Raw genomic sequence first — 26,136 nt, 5'->3', positions numbered from 1 at the left:
GTGCACTGAGGCTGACACTGCACGTCCTTCACAAGGAGCTCCACTGATGTGTAAGTAGAGCACATCACAAGGCATTCCTCCCAAGCCTTGCAGCACTCTCTGCTGCACTGTGCCCTGGGAAGTGGCAGTGAGATTGCTCTGTGCCCATCAACAGGTGTGGATGTTTGCTCCTCAGCCTTTGCCATCCTCACTCTTGCATGTAGGTTGTGTGAGGCAGATGCTCAGCTGTGCTGGGTGTGTTCCTGTCTCAGCTGCTCCTCGACCATGCCAAGGAGACCATAGGCTTCCTTCTGGATAAATCCCACCACTCCCAAACTAACTATAAACAGGGTCATGTCTGTTTTTAAAACAGTCCGAACCAGGGTTTAGTCTTTTAAATGTTTTCCCGTAATTTCATGAGTTATCTCTAAGCATATTCAGAACCCCAATGAGTTCATCTCTTATCCTGATTTCAAGCCACTGCTGTTTTAAGCAATAGAACTCCTTATTGTCAAGTACCAGTGGAGCTCTAATAGCTGAAGAATATGTATTATGGATAAATCTGTATTAAGACCTGAAAGAATGGGCTATTTAAGAATCCTGAAGCTCACCTTAGGCTAATGAAATTATGTCACTTCTCCTTTTAAGTGAATATTGAAGAGTCACCAACTCATTAGAGCTCAAGTCAATTTGAGCAAATATGTTCTGAGATTCAGCTGGGGAAGTAAAGCATAGTTCATTAACTGTGAATCATTTGTACAGTGTTCTTGCTCCTAGGGATATTTATCATCAGAATGCAATAAAAGCTCTATTTTGGGAGAGGACTAGATTTTAATTTACATGGGAAACTTCCTTGATGAATAAAACAGTTCTCAAAAAACATCCTGTAATGTTTCCTTTAGAAATGCATTTTAAAAATAAGGCATTCTGAACTGTATTTTTATACCTCCAGTAAGTTCAGGTACAAAACAGGTACTTAGTGCAAATGTAAATTTAAACTTTGAAGACATAATCATTGTGGTGTGGGATGTAATTAAATCTTCATCTCTTCGCTGACAATCAATCACAAGCTCTTTTAAAAATGATGTTTCAGCTCCATTTCTGTAAGCATATATCCACACAGAAAGTTCATCCCCTAAGACATCAGGTATATACAGAAAGAGACGACAGTTGTTTTCTCAGCGAGAATTTCAGTAGCATGTTTTATTTCCAGTTCTGGTAGCTTCCCAGCTGAGAATAACTGACTTTTTCTGTGTTCATATACATATATAAAAAGTTAGGGTATGTCATAGAGCAGGGCTCTCCAATATAGCATTAAACACCATTATATCTGAAAGTACGTTAGCATTGCTTCTAAACAAATTCAAACTAGAAGAGAAGTAGGGATTTTTTTCTAGTCTGATTGACTTCTCTGGGAATGCAGTGAATTCATTGTCACTTGCAATCTTTAAATCAAGATTAGATGCCTAAACAAAGAGATGCCTTCACTCAACCAAGAGACATAAACTTGATGCAGGAATCATTAGCTGTAATTCTGTAGCCTCTATTTTTCAGTCAGACTATTCCATCATAATGGTGTCTTTTGACTCGAAAATGTTTGAGTCAGTATGTCTCAACATGACTACAAGTTAAATAATGAAAGGGGCAATAAAGAGAAATACACAATGGGCCAGTTTACTTGGCAGCTTTGTAAACTGCAGAGCTGGAATATTGTTTAGCACTGCGGCACATTGTTTAGATGTAGCCATAAATCAGATGAAATTTTTAAAGTGTGCAGGTGGCTGTATGGGAAGATTGATTAGCTCATGGGCCTTCTTGGGACATGGATTATCAATTATTCCCTGGAAATGATCTAGACTTGTCCTTACTTTTTGTCGAGTAGATGTCACAGTGTTGCCATGACTTGGGGATGGGAGCATTCAAATGTCTGTGTTTCTCTATTCCCATTCCAGATGCTCTGTATGATGTTATCACCGTGGGAGCCCCAGCAGCACATTTCCAAGGATTTAAGAACGGTGGTCTCCGGAAACTGCTGAGTAAATTTGAGGCAGAAAGACGAAAGTAAGTATTCTTTCCAGTAGCTGGGAGAATACTGTTAAGGTTGCATTAAAATGCTGTGAGCTCACTGAGGAACAAAACAGTTTATCCTGCTGAATGAATGGAAGATTAAAATTTAGTAGGATTGGACATTGCATTCAGAAAATATTTCCTTTATTTTCCCTGCTTTGCTGAAAATTGATGCGCAATCTACTTTTAGTGTTAAGATTAATTTTGAATAAACTTTTTTTTTTTTTTGGAATAAACACAGGAAATGGCCTCAAGTGCTGGGGGATGTTCAGGTTGGGCATCAGGAAGTATTTCTTCATGGAAAGGGTTGTGCATAGGAACAGGCTTCCCAGGGAAGTGGTGGAGTCATCATCCCAGGAAGCGTTCAAGAAAAGACAGGATTTGGCACTCGGTGCTGTGATTTAGTTGATACGCTGGTTGTTCTGTCAAAGGTTGGACTCAGTGATCTTGGTGGTCTTTTGCAACCTTAAGGATTCAAAATAGCATTTTTTTTCCTCATATTTCAGGAAGCTGGAGGTATATCAGTGCTTGAATACCTGCTATTCAGAATGAGGTATCTTTTTGGCAATTCTTGTGCTAAGAGGAATGTACCTGTAGACAATTTTTAAATACAGAAACTGTAGCTTCAAGTAGCAACTTTATTTCTAACAGCCCTGGGTGTATGCTAAGAAAAGAGTATTTTTAGTACACTGTGAAAAAACAAACTTCTCCTATTCTTCAGAAATAAGATGAATCAAAAATCAAAGTTTCAGTTTATTGTGAAACTCTAATGGTTTGTTCACTGTTGAACGCGCACAGAAGTATTAGTTACATCTTTTTCTAACTAAGAATTGGACATATTTGTGTTTGTTGCTGTGGCTGTTAAAATTTTCAAGCAGGCACAGCTGTCACTGGCAGCACTAGTAGTTGTGACTGCTCAGTGCTTCAACTGATGGTGCTAACTGTGCTGTTACAGCAGTCCAGGAAGGAAGTACTCTGATCTAAATTGCCCTTGCAGTCCACAGAAAATTAATTCCTTTATATTCAATGCTCAAAAAAGTTTCGTGGATATAATATCCTAAAGAATAAAAGGAAAATTATACAAATCTGCTGTTGATTTCTAGGTTGAATAGGATTTGACATCAATATTAAAAACAAACAAAACCCAGCAGATCTAGTTCTTTGAAAGCTGTATTATTGAGGGGGTCTTGCTTGCACTATACAATATAAAAACCCTGTCAAATCTCCAATAATCTTTCATTTCCCTGACCACCTCTGATGCTGAAAGCTGCCAATGAAACATGTATGTCATTGATCACATAAGACACGTCAATGAACTTTGTGGTAATATTCTGCTGTCAGCAAACTGGCGTAGACAGCCTTATCCCCATCATATGGAAGCCTACAAAGTACATGTTTTCTGCTGAAGAAAATGTCTGAAGACATTTCTTGAAGTATCTGCTCCTTTACTGTCTGATTAATGGAGTTGCAATAGTGGGTTTGTGGGTTTTTATTATAATAATTTAATACTGAAGCCGCAAGACATAAATCATGTAATAGACGTAATCCTTAAAAGTCATATGATATAAAGAACATTACAGTTCTCACAGTACTCAGCTTTCAGGCAATGAACCATTTCTCACTAGCTCAGTCCTGCAGCATCTCCATGCTGGCAGAGTGGGACTTCCCAAAATGGAGGATAGCTGTGAGAGAAATTATTCTCTGTGATTGCTCTTCACTGGAGAAAAGAGAAAATGCCTTATAGGGAAGAGAATGTCTGACTGGAAGAACACACGTTGCGGTATCTCATAGGCATCACTGGACAATGCCCATGTTTCTTAGTTGTTGGTAATAGGGGAGAGGAGATGATGGGTGAGAGCTTTGTGGGGTTCTATCGAGGCATTCCAGGCCTATTTCAAGATCCTCCACATCACCTTACATTTGCCCTGCTGCTTGGATTCTGTATCCCTCAGAAACACCTGTGTTTTGGCAGTTTTTAAGGACAGGGTAGAAGAAGTTTACTCTGACATTTTCCTTTGTGTTTCTGGAAAAAGCAAAAGCCTGTCTTCAGAATTACATAACTAGGGTAGCTGCGTTACTATCCTGACAGACTCTTCCTAAAAAAAGAACCTGAGTCAGGCTAGCAAACTTGAGCACTGAAAACAGTGCACTGCAGTTTTCAGCAAATCTCTTGCCAGAGCTGGGGAAATTGTCACTTGTCTACGAATTCCCACAAGGCAGAAAGGAGGAAGCCTCCAAATTTCATCTTTCCCGCTATCTTTGAGGGCAGCTCACAGAAAACTCCATGTTTTGGTTTTTCAGCTTCAAGAACTTGTATGAGTTGAAAGACAGGAGTAAACAAGCTCTCAATACAATCTCACTCAATGAATATTCAGGAGGGGTCTGCTTTAAACAAATACATGAAAGGACCATTCTCAATCTTATCATGGAGAAATTTATTTCACTGTGGCGGCAACCAGTGTTATTTTGCAGGCACCTGTTTATTTTGCTGCATAAAGATGCTTTGAGGACACAGCGTCCCCAGGGGCACCTTTTGCAATTTAAATTTTCTCTTTTACAATGGGGGCAGATTTTCTGAAGATTTTGTTGAAGAAAGAAGTGACACCTTGAGATATCAGTCAAAATATAGAAGGAACGGAAAAAAATGCAGATTCAGCAGCCATTTCCTCTAGGCTGAGTTGATGACCTAGAGCAAGATGTGGGAAGAGATTAGTTCTCAGCCAATCCTGGTACCTTTCAAGATGTACAGAATGTCTTGCATGTCTTTGACCTTCAGTCTGATCATTAGAACAGTTTATCAAAATATTCAGCAGTGTCAGCATATCGCAAAATATTTCTTTCTCAGTCTTAGACTTGTGGAATTAACAGACAAGAACTGTTATCTGGTAGCATTCATTTGCTGTTGCCAAACAAAAACAAGACTGAGACATATGTTTTGTGAAAGTTTATCAAACAGAAGAATGTGGAAAATGTTTATCTGAAGATAGTTCTGGCATGTTTTCTATCACACAGACTATGCATCTTTGTGCAGACACAAAGGGAAAGCCTTGTATAATAATATTTACAAAAAATGCTGTGTTTTTGCAATTCTTCTCTCATTTATTGCCATCAGGAAGGTCATACTCAGTTTTTTAAAAAGGCGTATTTTAAAAAAATATGGTCTGAAATAAGAGCAAGAAAGGCTTCCCTTTTATGTGAAAAATATAGAACTTTCTGGTATGTGATCTGAAGCCTGTTCCATTGCTTTATAACCCATTCACATACCATTCCTCTTCTGTACCAAAAAGATAGTTCAAAGACCCTTCCACTATAAACATCAGTCAAGTTTATGAGGCATGGCTCTAATATGTCTGTCCCTTTAGTAGCAAGTAGTGAATTTCATAAGATGAGTAAGAAAAATTGATACTTAAAAAAAAATTTGCTTAGGCATGATAGCATTTACATTAAAATAACTGAAATACCATGATTAAAGTATGGTAAATAATTTCAGGATATTAAATACTTTTGTATGATATACATTTATTTCAGACTATTTTTCATTATTCTGCATTGCCATGTTCTTTTCATTTTTTCCTTTCCTATTTCTGTATAAAAGTCAATCAGTTGTTCGGATACAGTCGTTTTTGGCTTGATAGTATAGATTATTTCTTCTTCCAGCAAATGGAAGGGCTTGCCTTCTCATCAGTCCAAATGGCACAGCAAATTATTGTTTTTAGAGCTCAGTTGAGCAGAAACATTCAAACCAGACATTCTCTAAGTTATACCCATATAATGCCTCACTGCTTGAAGTGTTCATAAATCACTTTCAAGATATACAAAGGGCTTTTTTTTCTTATTTAAAATCTAATTTAATCATCTCTGGTTTGACGAAAACACATAGACTTACGATTGCAAAATTTTTAATGCCCCAGCTCTCACCATCAAGAAAAAGAGGTGTCCCACAAGCTCTGTTAGGTGCTGTGTTTCACTGTGGTCTTCTAGCAAGCTGTTTGGAAATGATCCTGTTTTAAATTTGCAAAATGTTAAAACTGGAACACTACTGAAAAGGATTTTTGTTGGGTTTTTTTTTTCCCAAAGCTGTAATAATTTAATTTGGATTTGAACGGTCTAAAAGGGCTACTTCTCTTCGAGGCCTAGATTCTTAGTAAAGAAATTAGGTGTGCTCCTTCAGTAACGTACCTGTCTGGTGACCAGAGATTTTATTAATGGTGCAATATTCTGTGTTCCTATTGCCTGAATTTTGTAGCCTTCAACCCATTTTCATTCTCTGAGGAATCAGAAATGGTACCATTTCACAGAAAGTCCCAGAGATGTTGAAATAATAAAGATCTGTGTTTGATCTAACTGTAACCTTTATTCTCAAAGGAAATACCTGTCATGCCTAACACTTTTCATGTTATTCTTTTTTATACTGTTTCCTCACTTTACCCTATTTTTTGCATGTGTACCTGTGTGTGAGAGGAAGAGATTGGACTTCATGAAGTTAGGAATGAAGAAAAATAGAGCAGCAGCAGGAAATATTCTGTACATAAAACCTTAGCCATTGCCTCAAGATAAGGATTTGTGGACATCTGATCATCATAGACAGAACAGCATCATTCCATTTTCCTCGTATTCAAAGTTAGAATTTCCAAGGTGGCAAGGGAAGGAAACAAAAAACCAAAGTAATTCAAACTTGTAGTTTTTTTCAAGCCTGTTTTCATAACCTCAGCTCTGATCATCTGGCTTAGTTTTATTTCCTGAGACCATGAATTATCCAGAGTTTTTTATGTAGCAATTTATTTTTGATCATAAGCTCCCACTTTAGACAGAATGCATGTGATTCATAAGTAAGCCACTGAATTGGTATCTTCAGTAATGAACATAAAATTCAAGTTCTCTAGGAGTAGATGTACTTGCTGTTTATGCTTTAACTGTATTCTTGATGCTAATGTCTGTGGGTTTGGCTGTGAAAAATGGGAGGTCAAATGTTCATTGTTGGAAGATTTTAAGCCAGTCACAGATGGTGACAATTTAACTCAGTGACACAAATTATGCAGTTAACAGCGGGAGTGGAGTAACTCGGAGGTTCATTATAAATTAGACATTTACCATATTGCAGTACTTATTCTCAGGCAAAAACTTGTTAATCTAGCATTAAATTGTAGCAAATTAGTATTTATTGAAATGTTTTGGTTTGAAAGACAGGTGTTTGCCACGGAAGGTGGAAACCTCCCTTGGAATGGAAAATATGACCCCCTTCCCTTCAAGTTATTATAACTTTGAAATTACAGGGCTTTCAGGCAAAGATATGGGAGAAGGAATAGCAGTTCTTTACTAGAATATATACATGTATAACAAGACAAACACCACCAGCAGCAGAGCCAAGGGAGCAGCAGCAGAACCCCGCTGCCGCCTTCTCTCGCTGCCGGGCCCTTTCCCTGCGGGTGCAGTTCTGGGCACGGCCGGCAGGGGCGCTGTTGGCTCCCGGCCGGGCAGGGCGGGTGCGATGGTTCCCCCCGCGCCTGCAGGGGGCGCTGTGGCCGGGCTCGGCCGCCTCTCCGCACGGTCATGGCGGCTCAGCCGCGGGATTGGAGAGGGGAGAAGGGGCTTTCCTTTGGAAACCCACGGGAAGGAGCCGGTCCCAGGGCCCCTCTGGGTCATGTCATGGACTCCAGCAGGAACCTCGGAGCAGCAGGCGGGAACAGCAGATGTGGGCACACTCAGGGTGGTGAACAAAGTGTAGAGAAAACTCCAAAGCTGTGCCAGGAGTCGGGAGGGGGTTGAGCAGACATGGGGTATCGAGTTAAAATGTAGCAAAAAAGCTCTGAAGAAGGGATAGAAAACAGGGCCTGGGATTGCTCCCTTGGACAATGGCTGGTCCCAGGGTTGGGCCACCATGCAGAGGGAATGGCTGGGTGGGGAGAGCTCCCAGCTCCTGCTGCAGCACGCACCGGGCCTGGGCTCCCAAGCAATCAGAGGGGGAGAGAAGTAAGCCGTAAAGCCCCAGTCACAGTGCCAAAGGAAAAAGAAAAGAAAGAAAGACTCAAAAACCATAGGGCTGCAGGATATCCAGTCAGAGGCACTGTGCCATTATGGCAGCTGTATCCATCACCCCGCCAGAAGGAAGAGCAGCCCCTGGCCCCCAATCCCAGCAGGATCTCGGGCTGTCCCTCACCCATCATGATACTCCCAGAGCCAGGGGAGGCAGTGACTATTCCAGACACAATGAAAACAAAACCAAAAATGGAAATGAGATATAAGCCATCCCCAAGACGTCAAATTACACCAGAATGTCCTTAAAGCAATTTTAAAACTGAAATGACCACTATGTGTTCATAGTTAATGGTGGTGCCAATATATGGAAATGATCAAGTGTGGTTTTATATGCTTAGTGAAGGCTTTGAAACTTACCCCAATAGGCATTAATATAGAGTTTTTCAAAAGGTAACACGAGTCATAATTTACATCTCAGAGGTAGGTTTTCATTATGCTGCTGATATTCTACACTGGACCTACCCATGTGGCCTCTACCCTAATGCAAAAGTTTCATCTAGTTTGTGCCTTAGGACACCTGTGAAAAGTTTCTCTGTAAGTTCTGTTGGCAACCGCCTCTTCTAACTAATAGTACTTACATACCAGTGCCAAATGCAGCAGTGAGCTTTAAAAGCACTTGTGGATGAGGGAAGATCACTGACTTGTAAGTAGTAATGCCTTTTCATGAAGGGTAAGGCCACAGAAGACCTCAGCTAGTCATAGATGCAACAGTGTGAAGACAGCAGTTAGAAACTTCAAATACTCCCAAAGGTGTTGTTTTTGAGAAATAATTGCACATTTTCCTAGGAGGATGGAGGAAGATGCCCTCAAATTATGAGAGAAACAAAATATTTGGAGTTGTGTCATGCTTTCTGAGGTTCCAGAAATGTTTAAATTAGCCAAATAATGAAGTCTGGTAATACACTTCATTCTGAAGAGTCATTCTGTCTTTGCTAATTCCTTTACTTAAAAGTTATGATTTACTTTATTGCAATGAGACCTGCCCACACCTTTAGTGTCACTCTCTCCTCTTTCTTACAGAGGTGTCTGTACCTTTTCTGCTGCAATATTCAGTCAAGCTTAGAGTTGTGAGAGATCAGTGAAAATGATCTGAGATTTAAAGACTGAGGGAAATCCCAGAAAGAAGTGTGTGCATGGTGAGCTTGATAACAGCATTAACCAGATTTAGCCTGCAAAAGACTGTTTGATAAAGGGAGGGAGAAGCCAGATGGGGAATTAGAGAACTATCAAGACTTTTAAGACTATGTCTTCACTGCAATTAAGATAGACTGTTACTCTTTGTCCCTGCCCTGTCTAGTGACCTTGATAGCTTGAGTGTTCCAGGGAATGTAGTCTTAGGTCTGACTCTGGAAGTCCATCCCACTAACAGTGTGTCCACCTCAAAGGTAGAACTGTGGCAGTTTCCTCATTACTCAGAGGGACAGAGATTTTTTTTTTCTGAATTCATTAGGAAAGACAGTTTATATGATTTATTTTGCTGAAATACTCAGAATTATGACTTATACTAGACATGAGTCTAGTAGCTCATGTAAGGTGGAGATGCATCATAATTTGGATGCAGCTGGTAGCATGGATGAGCTTTGCTCGCTTAGATGCCATTCATCCTGATTGCGTCTACAAAGAATTGTATCTAGGGTTGAAGGCACTGCTGAAAGACAGAAAAATAGAATGGGTATTGGGGAATTTGGGACTGTAACTCAGCAAAATGTGTAAGCAAAAGCCTCAATTTTAAGACTGCTCGAATGCGGTCCTTCTTTGTCAAAATCATAGAAAATGCTGAATTAGAAGGGACCCATCAAGATTTAATTTCTAATTTGTAAAAAACTAATGAGAAGGAACTGGAAGTCACTCAGTAGAAGACACAAAAAGGAAGTGAAGGAGTGAAGAGATCTGGAGAAAGACTGACATGGAATACAATGCATGAAGTTCAGAGGATTAAACAAGTGTCAATATTTGAGTCTTGATATGCAAAATTAAGAAAGAAATCAGTGGTGAAAGGGTTGAAGGGACTGAAGTACTTATGACGAAAAGACACAAGAGGAGAGAAGGGAGACGCAAACACAACCAGCTGGGAGTAGTATGTACATTCCTCTGGCGTTGGTGATGTGCCAGGAGGAGCTTGGTTTCTTTTTTTTGCCTGTGTTAATCTGAAGCTGCAAAAGATTTTAGTTAGTTTCTCTGAAAGACCGAAGCAGGACTTTATAAAAGGAAGAGTTTTGTACAAGAGGTTCAGGTGAGGAGCTGTGAGCTACAGGCAAGAGCCAGTGGGTGTGTGCATGCTATCTGAAATGTTATTTGGGAACAATGGTGTAAGAGGATATTGCATAATTAGTAAGGGGGGAAGAGGAAAGAGGGACAGCAGAAGAAGTCCTGCAAAAGAATTGCAGTAGTTTGAACAGTTGAAAGTAGGAAGTTTGCAGGGTGCATTTGTGTGGTTTTGAAGTAATTAACTCCTACACCCTATTGCTGTGTCTCTCCTTGCAAATCAGGCACCTGTTTTTTATTGGAGATAACTCTGTTTGTCATCACTTCCTGGGCATCGCTGAGGCTAATCAAAACACAGTGTGGGCCATTGATCAATTAAACATTAGTGTCCCGTTTTGAAAGACTTAGTGAGGTAGTTAGTACTCTGTTGGAGAGTTCAGTTGGAAAAACAAGGTCTTATGCTCTTTGGTATTATTACCTGACTTTGTCAAATATTTTATGTCTCTAGAATTACAGTGTTTAAAAGAAGCACATAAAAATATGGAGGTTTATATTCAGATCAGTCACTCAAAGGATTTTTGTACTGTACTACTTGGAGCATGTGGTGGTGGGCAGACTGTTTTATGCTACTGTTCAAGGAAAGGTTTGTTTTTCCACCTAAAGGCAGGAGCATTGCAGTGGTATCTGTGGAGTTCAGGCATCTGGCTCTTTTTTTTTTTTTTTTTTTTTTTTTTTTTTCAGAGGTACTGGTAAGATTTTTAGCACTGTAAGCATTGCTGTTAATGGCAGAAATGAATTTGACATTATGTGACTCTCTGTTATCACAGTACTGGATACCAGTGTATTTACTATTCACCTGAAAACACAGCCAAGGCAAAAGAAGTTCTCAGCAACATCAATCACCTGCAACCTCTCATATCAAGCCATGCAGACCTGCTGCTTAGTTCTGCAAGCCAACGTTCTCCAGACAGCTTGAAGAATTCTTTAAAGATGCTTTCAGAAAAAGTAAGATTCAAATCTTCACTGCAATGGAAAATGGAATAACCAAGTCTCTCTAACTGCTGGGAGGGAAGGGGGGTTTCTGCATAAATTGACTTTCACAGCATCAGGGAATGTTAAATAAACTCAGCTAAAATAAGCATCAAAATGTTGTTATTAGAAAAATAATGTTATTTAGCATTTCTGTAGGTTTTCCATATCGAAAAGTAATGAAATCTATGAAGATTGCCTTTAAAATTAAGTGTAATTTATTTAATTTCATGTATCTTCTTTATCCTCTAGTGGCCACATACTGGATTTTATCAAAATATCAAAATTTATAAATAATTTTATAGTATGATAAATCTTTTTTTTATTCTCTAGTGGCCACATACTGGATTTTATCAAAATATCAAAATTTATAAATAATTTTACAGTATGATAAATCTCTTTTTTTATTCTCTTTCTGTTCTGTTTCAAGCTGCTGCTTATGGTAGGTAGTTCAAGTCAGGTTTGCGTGTAAGGTTTAGAACAACAGAATGATCAGAAATGGCGAAGCAGCCTGGAAGGAGAAGCTGGGAAGTTGGCTCCAAGAGATCTCAAATTTTAATTCTCTTTCTCCTGTTAAATCCCTCTGTGGCTGTAGGCTCTTCCTCATCTTAGTTCCTTTGGTTCTAATTAGGGAAGATAATATTTCCCCTGTCTTACAGGCTGATAATGGAGATGACCTGAAGCCTGTAGTGCTTCCCAGCATACGTTATCCTATAAAAATATGAAGCACTATAGCTGTGACCTGAGAGGTTGTGAAGACTTTCCCCTTGCTCCATGGGCTCCCCCTTCAGTAATGTGATCCCAGTGTGGCTTAATAACACAATCAACAACCATTCCAATGTATCTTCAGCTATTGGGAAGTGACAGCCCTTGTGGTCTGTTGAGCACCATTATCCCAGCAGTTCCTCTTTCAATGGGACAGTTTCAAATCTGAATATTGAGCTCGGCCACTTGCTGTGAAGGCATTGCAGAGGAGCCATGGGGGAAGAGAAACATTGCTCTCAGTTGCAGATGTGTAAATGTTATTCTGAGAACAATGGAGTCACTGTGAATGTCGGGGATAATGGAAGAGAGCAGAATTCAACCTGGAAATGAAACAGAGGAGTTGGGGGGGGGGGGGGGGGTTTGTGTCAACTATAGTGTACCTTTGTACGTAGGAGGGCATTTTTAGCTGTGCATAGGACAAGTGGAGCTGCTCTGGTAGTGGTTAGTTCAAAGAAATCTGTATGCACAGGTAAAGCAAATCAGACAAAGAAGTGTTTGTTCTGAAGATCCAAAGTGTGGTTGCTAAGGAATGTGTGTTTTTGCTCTGGCCATTTGCCTCTGGGCAGGAGGAGGGGATGATTTCAGAGGGCTGCAGGCAGCCTTGGTACTAAAGCACTGCTTGAACCATGGCCTGCTGGAGACTCTGGCTATAGAAGACGGCCAAAAAAGACGATTTATTCCGTTTGCAAAAGTCATAGAGACTTTACATTTATAGCTGGTGACGTAGCTGTGTATAGTCCTGTCAACTTTTCAGGGCCAGGATTAAATTGCTGTTAGTACATGAGCTCAGTTCCCGAAGGAAGGAGTCTCACCCAATGTACTCCGTGGATGTCCGTCTGGCCTCCACCTTTTGCTTGGAAGAGATTAATCCAGTTGTCCGAACAACTGCAGCAGGAGTGGTTCAATATCTGCTTCCCTGTCTATTACCAAATTTAATCTTAGGAAAAGATGGATAATGGAGAAATAGGGTGGGTTGCTGAGGAAGCAAGTGTGGTGGGACAGCTGCTTGTAAAGAGGGGAAGAGAGATGGGGAGGAAAGACCAAGAAACAACTTCAAGGAAGGGAAATACCATTTCAAAGCCCTAAACCCCGTGAACCCACACAATACTGACACTAGATCCCTCATAGTTAATTCAAAGCTTTATACTGATGTTTTAAAATAATCTGTCTGTACAGTCTGGTACAGTACTGGAGAACCAAGACTGTCAGAGTGTTCCTGCTTATTTTAAAGATAGAGTAGCACATGCTCTGCTGAATATAATTACATGATACCTGCTTGTATTCCTGAGGCATATATAGGCTTCTGCTAGTCCATCTTTCCTGTACTTTTTATACGTGAAAAATAAACGCTCTTATGTTTTAACTTGATAGAAATCTGGAAATTAAGCATCTGTTTGAAAAAGTCACAGAAATTATTTGCCTGGTAGTTAAATTCCACAAGTTTATTAAAAAAACTTATCACTTGATTTATATATAGTAATTCTTTCTATAATAATTAGGTAGCAGAGAGTAAATCTCAGGTATCAATCATGAGAATTACATTTTAGTGTTCATGTTGGAAATGGAAGGACCGGCTGCATGGATTAGAAGTGGAAAATTAAATCAAATAATTCTACTGCTGCTTCTTAAATGGAGCTTATTTTCTCATATTAAGCATGGTTTTACTTCTCCATATAATTTGCAATTTACTGTAGTGTTTTCCTGAGACTAACCTTTTATCATCACTTTTTGTTAATTGATTAAGGAAGCCTTTAGCTGTCGACAAGTGTATCAGCATTTGCAGCTTGCAGAAGGCTTGATAGATTCATTTTCCAGCTATGCCTATCTTTGTTTGCAGAAATACTCTTTAGTAGAGTATCTAAAAGAATTTGCAAAGTTTTCATTTCTTTGTATAGACTGGTTTTGTGATTTCAGTGCAATTTCCTAAATAGTGATGTTCTGCAAATTTAGCTGTACTGAGCTGTTAGAAAATGAGGTTAGAATGTAGACTGCTGTTACACCAATGGGATCCCTGAATGGAACTTAATTACAGAATCATTTTAGTTTCTGCATAAAAATAAATGGAGTCTCACTTCTGTACTGATTTTCTTTTAAAAATTAATTTTCCCTATAAAATATTTCTATTCAATTATATTACTTAAACTTTTCAGATCATTACCTAATATACATTGCAGTCATAGTGGGCATTCTTTACATCAAGTTATTCAAGACTCACAATTTTCTGAAATTTAAAGGTTTTTTGAGTCTGCCATGCCTGATCCAGAGACCTGAAATGATCTCAAACAGACATTGTGGGGAAGATAGGCATGAAACCTCAGCAATACCATGATATTGCTGTTTTTAAGGACAGACTAGTAATGAAGTTTCACCTCTCTTGTTATGGGACTGTAGAAAAGTCTTGAAGAGGATCTTTGCTGTTACCACAGAACCCCTCAAATCTCATTTTACCATGGTAAGGCAAAGCATAGTAGGGTTTGATAGCACTGTTTCCCAAAGACTAATTCATTCGCCAAGCATGCACCGTCTGGAGGTTGGAAATGTAGAAAACTGAAATTGTCCTGTAGAGCAATGCAGGACTCCAAGGAGACAGTCCTGAGGAGCTACATGTAAGAAAACTGTTAAAAAGCACCCTTTCCCTCAGGCATCAAGTTGGTAAGGAGGAGAAGGAATGGGTCTGGTAAAACTGCCAGGGAGAGAAGTAGTGTTGCCAAGTCTAAAGAATTCCAAGTCAGGTCTAATTTTTGGTTTAAAAAAATCGATAATTTATCTTAGATATGCCTAAGGTTCTTATCTTTAAAACTAGAGGTTTATTTGCAGTAAAAGTTTTCAGCCTTCCCATGTGCAACCATTCAGAAAATATTTTTTTCCTAAACATAATGAAAATGGGAAAAAGCAGAAACTTCTCAATCAAGTACTTAACCCAGCAGTGTAGAGTGGTGGGTTTTATTTAGAGAGATGATTAAACTGGTTAATCGTGTTTTATCTAACACTTATTCAGAAGCTACTGTGCTATGGTTGGTTACTTTTAGAACTGGTTCTTGCTGAGGCTTGCCTCTGAGCTGAAATTTGGAATTCGAGTAAAATGTGAAAAGAAGGTGATCTCTATGATAGGTAATGTACTCTTGTGTTAATCCTTAGATCACTGGGGGTGTAAAATGTGATGATATCCCTAAAACCCTTGAAATGTTCCTCATTATTTGTTGGCCTACTTTGTTTTCTGCTTCCCAGGCAGGTCTGAAACAAATACCCTCTCTACCTGAGGGTAATTCAGCTTTGCGTTATACACCTTTGCTGCAGTACTGCGTTCTTTGGTCTAACCTTTTCGTTCCTTTGGTTTTTTCCTAGACTGAGTTATTCGTGCATGCATTCAAAGATCAGCTGGTCAGAAGTGCCCTTTTAGCACTGTACACAGCCCGACCTGGCTGTGTCCTCAAGAAACCAGCTGTGCCTAGAAACAGCGCAGAAGAAGGGGCTGATGCACAGCACCAGGATCATCCTTCTCAGATTAAAAGGCAGGACTCTATACCCCATCATTCTGAGTATGATGAGGAGGAGTGGGTAAGTAAAGCCAGAAACTCTTGGTCAGCATTCAGTGCAAAACCCTACAAATCAGCATAAACAAGTTCAAGCCCTAAGTGTCCTTGTAGCATGTCAATGCAGGGGGGGGAATGGGGTGCCAAACTGTAAAATTGTGTTTTTCAGATGCATCACAGATTTTGAAACTAAATTTGAAGGATTTTCCTAGAAGTGTGCTGCTCTGAAACTGCCTGGTTGTGCATGTATCAGTGAAGATCATGAGTGTCTTCTTGCTCAGACAGAAAAATAGTCTTTTTTCTTACTTGGATTGATTTTGCTAGTTGGGCTGATTTAAGGACTGGAACAGCATATGCTGTTCAAAGGGAAATGTTCTTTTCTTTTCTTCCCCACCCCCTGCAACACCCCCCTCCAGCCCCCAGGCTGTATCCATTTTAAATAAACATGAATTAACCCTCAGCTAAACAGAGCCCTTTGCCCTTAGACTCTGTTCTTAGAGGGTGTCTGAGGTTGTGTCAAAGAATTAAATATAGCTTTCAGATTTTAACATTCTTAGAATATCTTTCAAAGATATGTATTATTTATATGGCTGAGATTTTATAAATCAATTATTTTGGTAGATGTCTTCATAATAGATCTGTTACTTTGTTACATACGTACTCAACCTATTTTTATTCAGTCCAGGCTCATACTTTTAGTTCATCACTATATTCTCATAAATGTAAAGGATGCCAGCATATTCATCTCTATTGTAAATAATTAATAACTTGTGTGAGCTATGGTATTGCACCTCAACTGTAATTTTTACTAACACCAAAAATAAAGGAAGAAGAATATATTTCTTCTAGAAGAAAAGCAATTATTTCCAGCCCCATGCATTAAGTAGTCATGAGATTTAAACAATAAATAACTCATTCTTTTATTTGTCCTCTGGTTTTAGAGCCTTTAATTCACTTTTTCTTGTTTTCTCAACAACCTGAGGGGCTGGAATGGTGGTTCTTCCTTGAACTAAAGCCAAAATATTTGTTTTCAGCTGTTGAAACATTCAGAAATGTAAATAACACAATAATTTTCATAAAAGTGAGAAATTTTTCACTGGAAGAAGTGGTACTTTGTGGAAGCTGTATTTTAATTTAGTACTGCAATTTAGCCTCTCTGAAGAGAAGATAGCTTTACTGTATTTCATTACTGATTAAAAAAAAAATCTGACAGGTGCTTGGTCCTCACCTATTAAATTGAATAAGTGGATAGTTTCAGATGGTATTTATTTTTTTCTGCTGAATTAGTAAGGTTATCTTGATTCAAAATTAAGTGTTTCTTTCACTGTTTTCTGAGTTAAACTGAGTCAGAGTCACTGTCAAACTTGAGACAGTATAAATCCTGGGGTAATTTTGTGATTTTTTCTGAATTTGAACGATTAGACTTTGGATAGATTTCACTTCTTTCTGTCAGCAGAGGTGATAAATAATGTGAGTTTTAGTAATCAAATTGTCATTAGCATGATGGAAAGAGAAAGAATAAATGCATATAACATTTGAAAAAATACTTAATATACTGTGCAACTCAGCTATAAAGGACAAAACTTTGAGATGCCTTGCTTTGTATGGATAATGCTCTATCTTCCTTTGCTGTTGTGGGGATTTTTCTCATTATTATCAAGCACTAGTGCTGCATTTTGCAATTGGAATTTTGGTTTTGCCTGAAATCTAAATCCTTAAAGAACTCATTAAGCTGACCCTGTTCCACCCACTTCACATGAATGTGTTACCTTATGCCCATCACAGAAGTAGGAAGACTCATCCCAGAGTCACTGGCAACAGTCTGGATTGAGCTGTTTATATTGGTGCACTATGCACAGGCAGAAGAAAAGCATCACTGCCAAAGGAAAAATATTTGACTTGAGAGTTTTACATTGCCTCTGGGTAGATATTCTCTTCTCCTCTCACCAGCTGCTTCTGCTAGCCTAGAACCGCCCTGCAGGAAGGCACAAAGCAAGTTTTCATGTATAATACAAGAAAAGGTGGGCACATTGCCACTTGGAGCTGGCTCTGCTCTGCACTTCTGACTGGTTAATGGGGCTGGAGCTACAAAGAGCAGATAAAAGGGCATTTCCAATAAGCTCTGTACAAATGCTGAGGTGGTGATCAGACATGGGGCTGAAAGACGGATGTGTGTGTGATCTATTCCATGTGCCACAGCACAAGGGGGTGTTTATCATGCACAGTACTGAAGATATTTCCTTTATCTCTGAACACAGCTCAAAAGGACCTTAAGGAAATAATCTGAGTGCTGGGAAGTGCAGATGCTGTGTCATACCTGGCTGTGTCATACCACACAACTGCTGTGGTGTATATGGAGGGACCAGAAATGTCTGATGAGCTCTTGAGGTGAATTCAGAAAGGCTGAGAATACTTTAAAAACAAAGAGACAGCCTCTGGGACTCCACCGGCTGGCAGTGTTTAGAAGGAAGACATCCAGTTTAGGTGCAGTGACAAAACAGAGTATCCATTCCTGCTCTCTGAAATGAGGAAGCTGTCCTACTTTTTAATGATACTTTCAGATCAGATGGAAATTAGTTACTTTTTTTTCAGTTGGGTGAACGAAAGAGAATTATTTTACGGGTTCATTTTTACTTGTCCTAGGAGAAGTGCCCAGCTTTCACTGATGCCAAGGCCTGGCTTTCCATGGAGGTCTTTCAGTGTGCATGTCCACTTGCCAGTGCCACAGCAGAGGCAACAGTACAAGTGTGACTATGGTCATTTCTAACTAGCTACATGAGCCAGGACTCCATAGCATTCCAGATGGCTTCGGAAGTTTGGAAGAAGTAGAAGCAGTAAATGTGGCACTGCCTTGTCTCAATGGGGTCAAGCTCTGTTACAGATTTCCACCTTCCCTGCCATTGCCTTGACTTTTTTACTTAAAGAAGGAGCAGTGAGGGGGAGACAGAGATCTTGTTTCTCTCATTCTTTCATACCGCAAACTTACCATCCTCATTGCTCCAGCAGCTAGTGGGAAGCCTAGTGATCAGGGGAAAAGTATCCTGCTTAGGAAGCTAGATTCCAGTGTATCGTGAAATATTTCTCTTGATCCTTCACTTGACTCAGAGGGGTTATAAGAATGCTTACTTAAGAGGCTGCACGGACTGTATCTTGTCCTTTAACCTGGCACATGCTGTAAAGTGATCACATGTGAGACTGCTCTTGGGAAAATTAAAAATAGACTGCTTAAGGAGATGAAAGGTTGGTGGAAAGTGTGCTAGGCTACAGGAAGATATTCTGGAGATAGTAACGGATGAAAATATGAAATGGATTCATTTCTTCTTATGGAGAATCATAGAAAGCCACTTGATTTTCACTGATTGGAAACTGCATTTTTATTTGAAAATTGTTCCTGCCAAACTGCAGAATTTCAACAGCCTTCTTAGAAAAACGTGACCACCTTTGGTGCAGACGGAATAATATCTCAATTCATGATAGATACCTTTACTTTTTCTATCCGCCCACAATCCCAGGAGCCTCCTATGAGAGAAGGAGCTGTGAGACAGGCCCTTGCTCCCTCTCGCTTGCTTGTATGTAAAAAAGCCAGATACGTGATAGTAAGAGTGGGCTTTCTGTCAACAGATGTTTATGAATTTTGCTTCTAAACCCCCAGGGAATGTTTGTGTGAATATTGCATAGGCATCATCTCAATGCTGGGTTAATAGTTGGTTCAAAGAGAGAAAAGTGCTCTTTCCAAAGTGAAACAAGGGCTCATATTTTTGTTGCTTGTGCAACAACTCCAGATGCTCATTAAGAACTTCATGCTTTTTATGTGGGGATTAAACTCCCCCAGCAGACAGAGGAACAGGAAATTACGTTGCTGCATCCTCTCTGAGCAACTTGAGCTGCATATTCCTCAGCAACTTCAGTGACTGGGAGCTTTGAAGCTCCCTGATACTCTCTGGTAAAACTTGCTGATACTTGGGGCCAGAATTTTTAATATTTGCAGTATTCCACTGCTCTTCATGAAATCCTTCTCCCTAAGATTGTACTTGTGGGTGGTAAAAATCAGTAGTTTCACACATACTCTAAATCTTTTTTCAGGATTGCTTGAGGTGCATATAGGAGGAAACTTTTGAAGGAATCTGTACTTGCCCTCTGTCTTTTGACTTTTAATTGTATTTAAGCATGTGAATATCAAATACTCATGTGTCTAATGGTTTGTTTCATGTACAGGTGCAGATATTTCCACATGTTGCACTGTACATGCAGTACTTTAAACAGTTGTGGAATAAATGCAGTTCTGCTTGTGTGTGACCAACTTCTTGCCTCTTGTAAATCAACAGTATCTTTTTCTTAGTATGGTTTAAGCATGGGTTTATCTATGGAGACAATTAAACCATTGTTTCCATGTTCACCTATAAACCTGATGCTCACTTGTCTTTGAGGCAGCCGACAGGAATGCTCCAGGAATCAGGTTTGGGGAGCTGGAGGAGAGGAACTCCTTACAGGTTGGGCAACTCCATGCTCCCGTCTGCAGGCCCATGTGATGTCTCTTAGGTCAGGATGCCACTTTTCATAGGTTGTGTTCTGAGGAGGAGGGAACAGGGAAAAATCAGACCCCTCTGATCAGGATAAGGGCTTAAGTGTGGCATATAGTTGAAAAGTAACTTTAGATTTGAATACTTGCCTTAGTAGTAGTTCTAGATTTGCTTTCCCTCAAAATCCAAGTGTTGCCATTTATACAGAATTGTGGTATTTCTCTGAGTTTTCAGTTTTCTTTAACCTTCTCTCTTGTTATTTTTGCAACTTCATTTTTGTGCCTGAAGACCTGACATATACATAATGCTTCTGGCACTGTAAAGTACAAAACAAAGTAGTGATTTTATCTTCCCATTTTTAACCCTCAAGCCAACTCTGGTTGCTCTGCATTATTTTCAGAATGACTCAGCACTGAAACATGTACATGGAGGGGGAAGGAGATGGTTTCTGTGGGTTTGTTGTGGTTTGGTTTTAGTCTGATTGTGTGTCTTGTGTACAGCCTTATTTCTTGTATGGCTTGTTTATTTTCTTTCTTATTCAGTGCTGCAAAAGTAGGTGCAAGAGCTTTGATTTCTGCAGCATCCAGCACCTGAAGGAGTCTCCCCATATCTCTGTTCCATAACAGCTCTTTCTTACGCTCCACATTATTTTTTTCATTCACTGCTCATTCAGAATTTCTTCTACCACTCTATTACTTCTGTAATTCTCTTATTTATTATAAACCCAGTTAAGTGTGATGGTTACAGTTTAGTGAGAGGTGAAGAACAAAAACTGAAATTGTTACCTAGTAAACATGCCATGACAGCAAGTTTCTCTTTCTAGTCCTTGAATTTAACATTTGCTTCAGCAGAGTAACTGTTGTGATAAACTACAGGATGTGTTAAATTGTCAAAAAGAGGTTATTAAGTACTATGACAAAACTGGCAGTCCCACACAAGGTTTGTTTTGGCAAGGCTTTGAGTGTGTCTACACTCTTAAGGTATCATTTAAATAGACAAACTGCTCAGTTCTTTGCTGCTAGACCTGAAACTTTGTCTGCATTTTCATGTTGAGTTTGAAGTACGTGTTCTCTGGTGTCTAAAACCATAAGAGTTTGGGTTCATTTACATTGCAAGAAGAATCTCCATGAAAAAGGAGATTTGGTAATAGGCTGAAGGATGAGAGAAACAGACTGATGCTGATATCCAATATTTCTAGTAATTTGCATGTCTGTCTTGACTTTAAGGGGTTAATAAGTTACTATTGTCTCTTTTTTTCTTCTTCTTCAGTAACAAGCAGTGATAATTCTGCTCTTTCCAGGACAGGGTGTGGGCCAATGTGGCAAAGAGTTTGAACTGCCTTATCGCCATGGTGGACAGACTGCTTGAAAAAGACATCAGCAACATTAAAGAGGGTGAAGATGAGCCTTCAGCAGCAGACTGCAAGGTGTTACATACAGGTGGTAAGCAACATCCCCCTAACATTTATTTTTTTTAATCATTGACAAGAGTAAATAAAAATTTAAACAGCTACAGAAAAGTCATCTAGAGAAGACTCCCTAGTATCTTTGAGGAGAGTGCTAGTAGTAAGGTTTTGCATGCTTGTAGGGAGGCTATTTATCAAGGTAGAGCTTTATTGTGTGCTCAGACTGCCTGCCATGCTCAGTTGTTTGTGCTAGAGTGTAAACTTTTTGAAACCACAGTGTTTTCTTTTTTGAATGCTGATGTAATTTAATTTACTTTAGATTTTTTTTACATGTAGTATTTTGTGGAAAAAAAATTTGGACTGTTTGTTACCCCATAGAAAACTTGTAAGGAAAGGTGAACGTTCTGTATCAGTGTCATTCTCCTGCAAACCCTTCCAGTTTTCTGAGGTGATATACTGATTTTTATTTTCTGATTTGATAAAATTCATGTTTACCTGGATATACATGTCAGCCTGTGTCAAAAGGCCAAGTAGAATAATTCCATGCAATGAGGTAAAGAAAATTTTGTCCACGGCAGGTCCTTGTCGCGAAATCTCCCGATCTTCTCCTATGGCTTATTCATGTTTGCATTCTTGATGCATTGATTAGATCTGCTTCATAAGTCTGATGAGGCTTTGTAGTCTGAAAGTGTCTTAAAACAAATTAAACAGATCCTTAGTGATAGTGGTGGTAGTCCTAATGCAAGGAAATCAGGGCCAACCTTTGGGCCTCTCTTCAGCTAAATAAAACAACTCCCTGTACAAAACAACAAAGTAACACAACTACTTTATTTCATGGAGCTTTGTATAGTTTGGACTTCTTTTTTTTTTTATTGTGCATTTCATCCTGTATCTTCCCTTACGCGTTCTCCACAGAATTTAATGTATCATTTTATATCAAGAGTTTTAAGGTTATCAGTACTTGCTTGTAATTTATTTCTTACATAACAAACCCTAAAATTTCTAAGTGTGTTGTTTTTAAAAAATTACTTTATATTTACTATGTTGTTTGTGCAGTAGTGATGAGTTCTGTGAGATTCTGGTTGTAGTATTGATTTTTAATGCAGCTGTAACATCTGCATTTTTACCAGTATGAGAGGTTTGTGCTGGAGTCTTGGAATCCTTGTTTTCAGTGCCAGCTGTGTCGGACTTGATTTTGTATGAATAGTCCAGGGAGCAGCTTATTCCTTATCTAAGTTTCTACCAGGCATGTCATGTTAGAGAGGCAGAGGATATAACTTCTGTTCTCTAGTGAAGGCTTGCAGGTGAAAAATATCAACACAGCTTTCTACACCTTTCCTGCCTTCCTCAGAGAAAGAAGGTACAGCCAGGTTGGTGTAGTTTTGAACATGGAAGAATCCTTAGATGGTGAACTCAAGCATATTCGTTGTGATTATAGAGAAAAATCGAGTATTGCTGTTGTTCCTGACTCCCTTCTCTTCCCTGTGGTGCTAACAAGCTTTCCTGCTATTGTTAGAAGTCCAGCATGTCTTGTAGAAATGTTTTGCAGGTAAAGTGGCAGTAGTACACTTTTACCCAGACTTCCTCCAAGTGGCTGCAGTGCATTCGTGGTGTATGTATAGAAATACCTGTCGTGAGTTTTGTCTGTATTTCATAGCTGTGGAACAAAAGCTCAGATTTCCAGACCTCCTTCCTCTATTGAAAGAAAAGGTATGATTTAGGATAATTATTTTGGAATGCTTTCTGACATGCCTAGTTCATGCCAACATGAACTTTTACATAATTTCCTTCATTCTCTTCAACCCCCTGAACATGTCCTTTGCTATATGCCATGACATGGATTTAACCAGTCCATTTGAGTCTTTCATTCTAGTGTGCTCATAGCTTTGATTCAGGCTCACCCCCTACACAGGCAAATGGAATATTGGTTAGAGCTTTTAGGTCACAAGCCAAAAAAAAAAAAAAAAAAAAAAAAAAAGGAAAGTTATATCATTTTAAGTACTATAATAAACAGCCATCAAGTAGAATGAAAGGTAGCTCTTGCTAAGCAATAATGATAACTGTAATGTTTAAAAAATTACAGATGACTTTCATCCAGCTGAGAAGTTGCCTTCTGGAGCTGGTGGGGGGCCAAGACCACAAAAAATATCCAACTGCTATGGTGCTAGAATAAACTCTTCCTTTTTCCTTCATTTCAGAGCCATCCCTATTTCTCTTGAATCAGTACAGATGTCCTTCAGAGAGAGCAGTCAGTGCTTTTGTTGAGCTGTCCTGAAAGTTCTGTAACACTCCCTCACATGAGAGCTGCAGAGATTTGTGGGGCATACTGCTGCGTTTTCATGTTCTTTTTGAGTAAAACATCGTTTTTTGGAATGCCTTGGACAGTTGATAGGACTTTCAAGGTCATATAGAAATGGAGATGTTTTAAAATTGCTTTCTTTCATAGGACTAACTTTAAAGATCTTTAAAGCTCTTTCTGAAGAGCTATCCAGGTCTGTGCCAAAGCTGCTTCCCTAATGATTTTCAAAACTTTGGGCCCAGAATTTTTCATGCTTGACTTCTCTATGCGAATGTGAGTTTAGATGTTTGTTTTTCTCTGCATCTCCCTCTCTGAAATTTAACATGATACCCTAGGGGTGCACTGTAAAGCACCTACGGAGAGGTTGAGATTCCAAGTTTACAGTTGTAAATTTAGCCTTAATTCTGCTTCATTTTACACTTGAAACCTGTGAGTTCACAGCATTTTCCAAGATACAAAATGTGTGTGCACCCATAGATACATTTCTAAAATTACAGACTTTTGTGCTATTTACAATTCACAAACATGACATAAATGAAAAGCTCGCCACATCTTGCTATTATATATTATACGTAATTTGAGCATATTTGAGCATAATGTATTTCATTAATGCTGTGAATGTATGGGCACAGATTGATCTTTGAGTCTGAAACTGCTTTAGTGCTGCAGTTAATCCTCAGAGAAATTGGGCTGCTTTTGTAAGAAAAAAGAATACAGAGTTTTGAACAAAATATTGACACGTATGCCTTAAAGTATGGGATGAAATTTTTACTTATTTAGTGAACCTGACTGGTTTTTTTTTGTAGTATATAGCAATGAAAAACCTTTCGAAGGATGCATACGTTCCTTTAGAAAATGTTATGACAATAATTTGATGCAATAGCATCTTCATATACAGATATAGATGTTGTTGTAAGATATATTCAGAGTTTCCTAAAGAAGGTTTATATTTGCAGTCTCAGTGGTGACATTGTGTGATCATATTCAATTTTTTGCAAACATGTTTATATTTATTGTTTGGAATCTTTGTAATTGGAAATATTAGAGCACTTTTTTTTTTCTGCACTCTGCCTTTCAATGTGAATTATACCTTCCTTAGCTTTAACTTTTCATGCAGTCTGACCTTTGAGTGTATTCTAAAGACTGAATTTGAGTTACAGTTACCAAGGTAACATGCTATGGTTTCATCAGTTGCAGGATTATGAATCCTCTACAGGATAAATCAGGAAGAGGAGAAGGATTTTTAAGGAGAGGGGTTTTTTTTTGTTGTTGTTGTTCTTTTAACTCTAGTCTAGTTTGCCTTAGAGAAATATGTGACAACATTAAATTCTTTTTATTTTTGCCTTTTCATTTTCTGTGAGAGCTGGAATGTGAAAGGCTGTCCTGCAGCATTAGAAGTGCCAGGGAAACACAGCAGTTTGCTCTTTTGCTTACACAGCCCCTGACAGATCTCTGTGTTTGGCTGCTGAAAGCGGCTGTTGTTTCCATCTGCTCCTTGTACCATCCCATCAGAGCTCCCACCCAGCTATTCCTCTGCTGGCTCTGGGTGACAGCTCCCTCATTTGATACATACAGGATCCACCACTTTATCACAAATGATTTGAGTTGCCAGTGTGATTACGCCTGGATTTTGCCTTTAAGTGAATTGTGGAATCATAAGCTCTGTGAATTGGCTGCTGATAACCTTCAGCACCTGGGGAACGTTGCCACATGTCCTGGATGGAATTAGAGGAAACCTCTGTACATACTCACATTGCTGCAGACGTATGTGGGTTAATTTTCCTTGTATTATCTGAGACCTGTTGGGGACTATATAAGTCTAGATTCAAAATTTCTGACTTTCAGTGCCCTAGGCATGGGCACTGCATCCTTTCAGTGCATTCCTTTCAATGCAATGCTGGTAGCAGTGGGAAGTAAAGCCATGTTCTAGTTTTATTTGTGTCATCAGGAAATCTTTTATTATAAGATATCTTTTTTACACAGGAAGATGGAAAATTTTCCTGTGGTCTGTGTCTCCTCGAGGTGCAGACATAATTTATTTAGAGCAATCACATGTGAAAAGCTTTCTCTTCCCTTCCTCTTCCTCATATTTTTCTTTCCTTTTCTCTTAAGCTTGTCTGTGCATCAATTTTAGTTATGCTTTTTTTTTTTTCCTTTTCTTCCCCTCTCACTTCTGTGTCATCCTTTTCTATTGGATAGGATCCTTACCTGGGTGGAATGTTGCCCAGCAATACAGGACAATCTCTTCCCCAGTACTTTCTCTAAAGGACTTTGGCTGTAAACAGAAGCTAGAAAATG

The 26,136-nt window shown here is 39.1% G+C and overlaps 1 protein-coding gene across 10 annotated transcripts in view; it reads left to right on the top strand.

The window, feature by feature from the left end:
• The window catches only part of INPP4B (inositol polyphosphate-4-phosphatase type II B), a 293,798-nt gene that overhangs the window by 211,137 nt on the left and 56,525 nt on the right, over positions 1–26,136 (top strand). For 9 of the 10 annotated variants that reach the window (XM_066186440.1, XM_066186445.1, XM_066186446.1 and 6 more), the window contains 4 exons: positions 1,932–2,040; positions 11,115–11,292; positions 15,427–15,639; positions 21,435–21,576. In XM_066186440.1, coding sequence (XP_066042537.1) covers positions 1,932–2,040; positions 11,115–11,292; positions 15,427–15,639; positions 21,435–21,576 — 642 coding nt within the window. The remainder of the gene's footprint in view (positions 1–1,931; positions 2,041–11,114; positions 11,293–15,426; positions 15,640–21,434; positions 21,577–26,136) is intronic. The other variant, XM_066186438.1, reaches the window with a different exon arrangement.

The sequence above is a fragment of the Chamaea fasciata genome, unplaced genomic scaffold (assembly GCF_029207755.1).
Source record: "Chamaea fasciata isolate MVZ Bird 193981 ecotype frontalis unplaced genomic scaffold, bChaFas1.0.hap1 SCAF_6, whole genome shotgun sequence".
Classification (NCBI taxonomy): Eukaryota; Metazoa; Chordata; class Aves; order Passeriformes; family Sylviidae; genus Chamaea; species Chamaea fasciata.
Note: the sequence above shows the minus strand (reverse complement) of the source record. Positions and strands in the feature narration are given on the sequence as shown.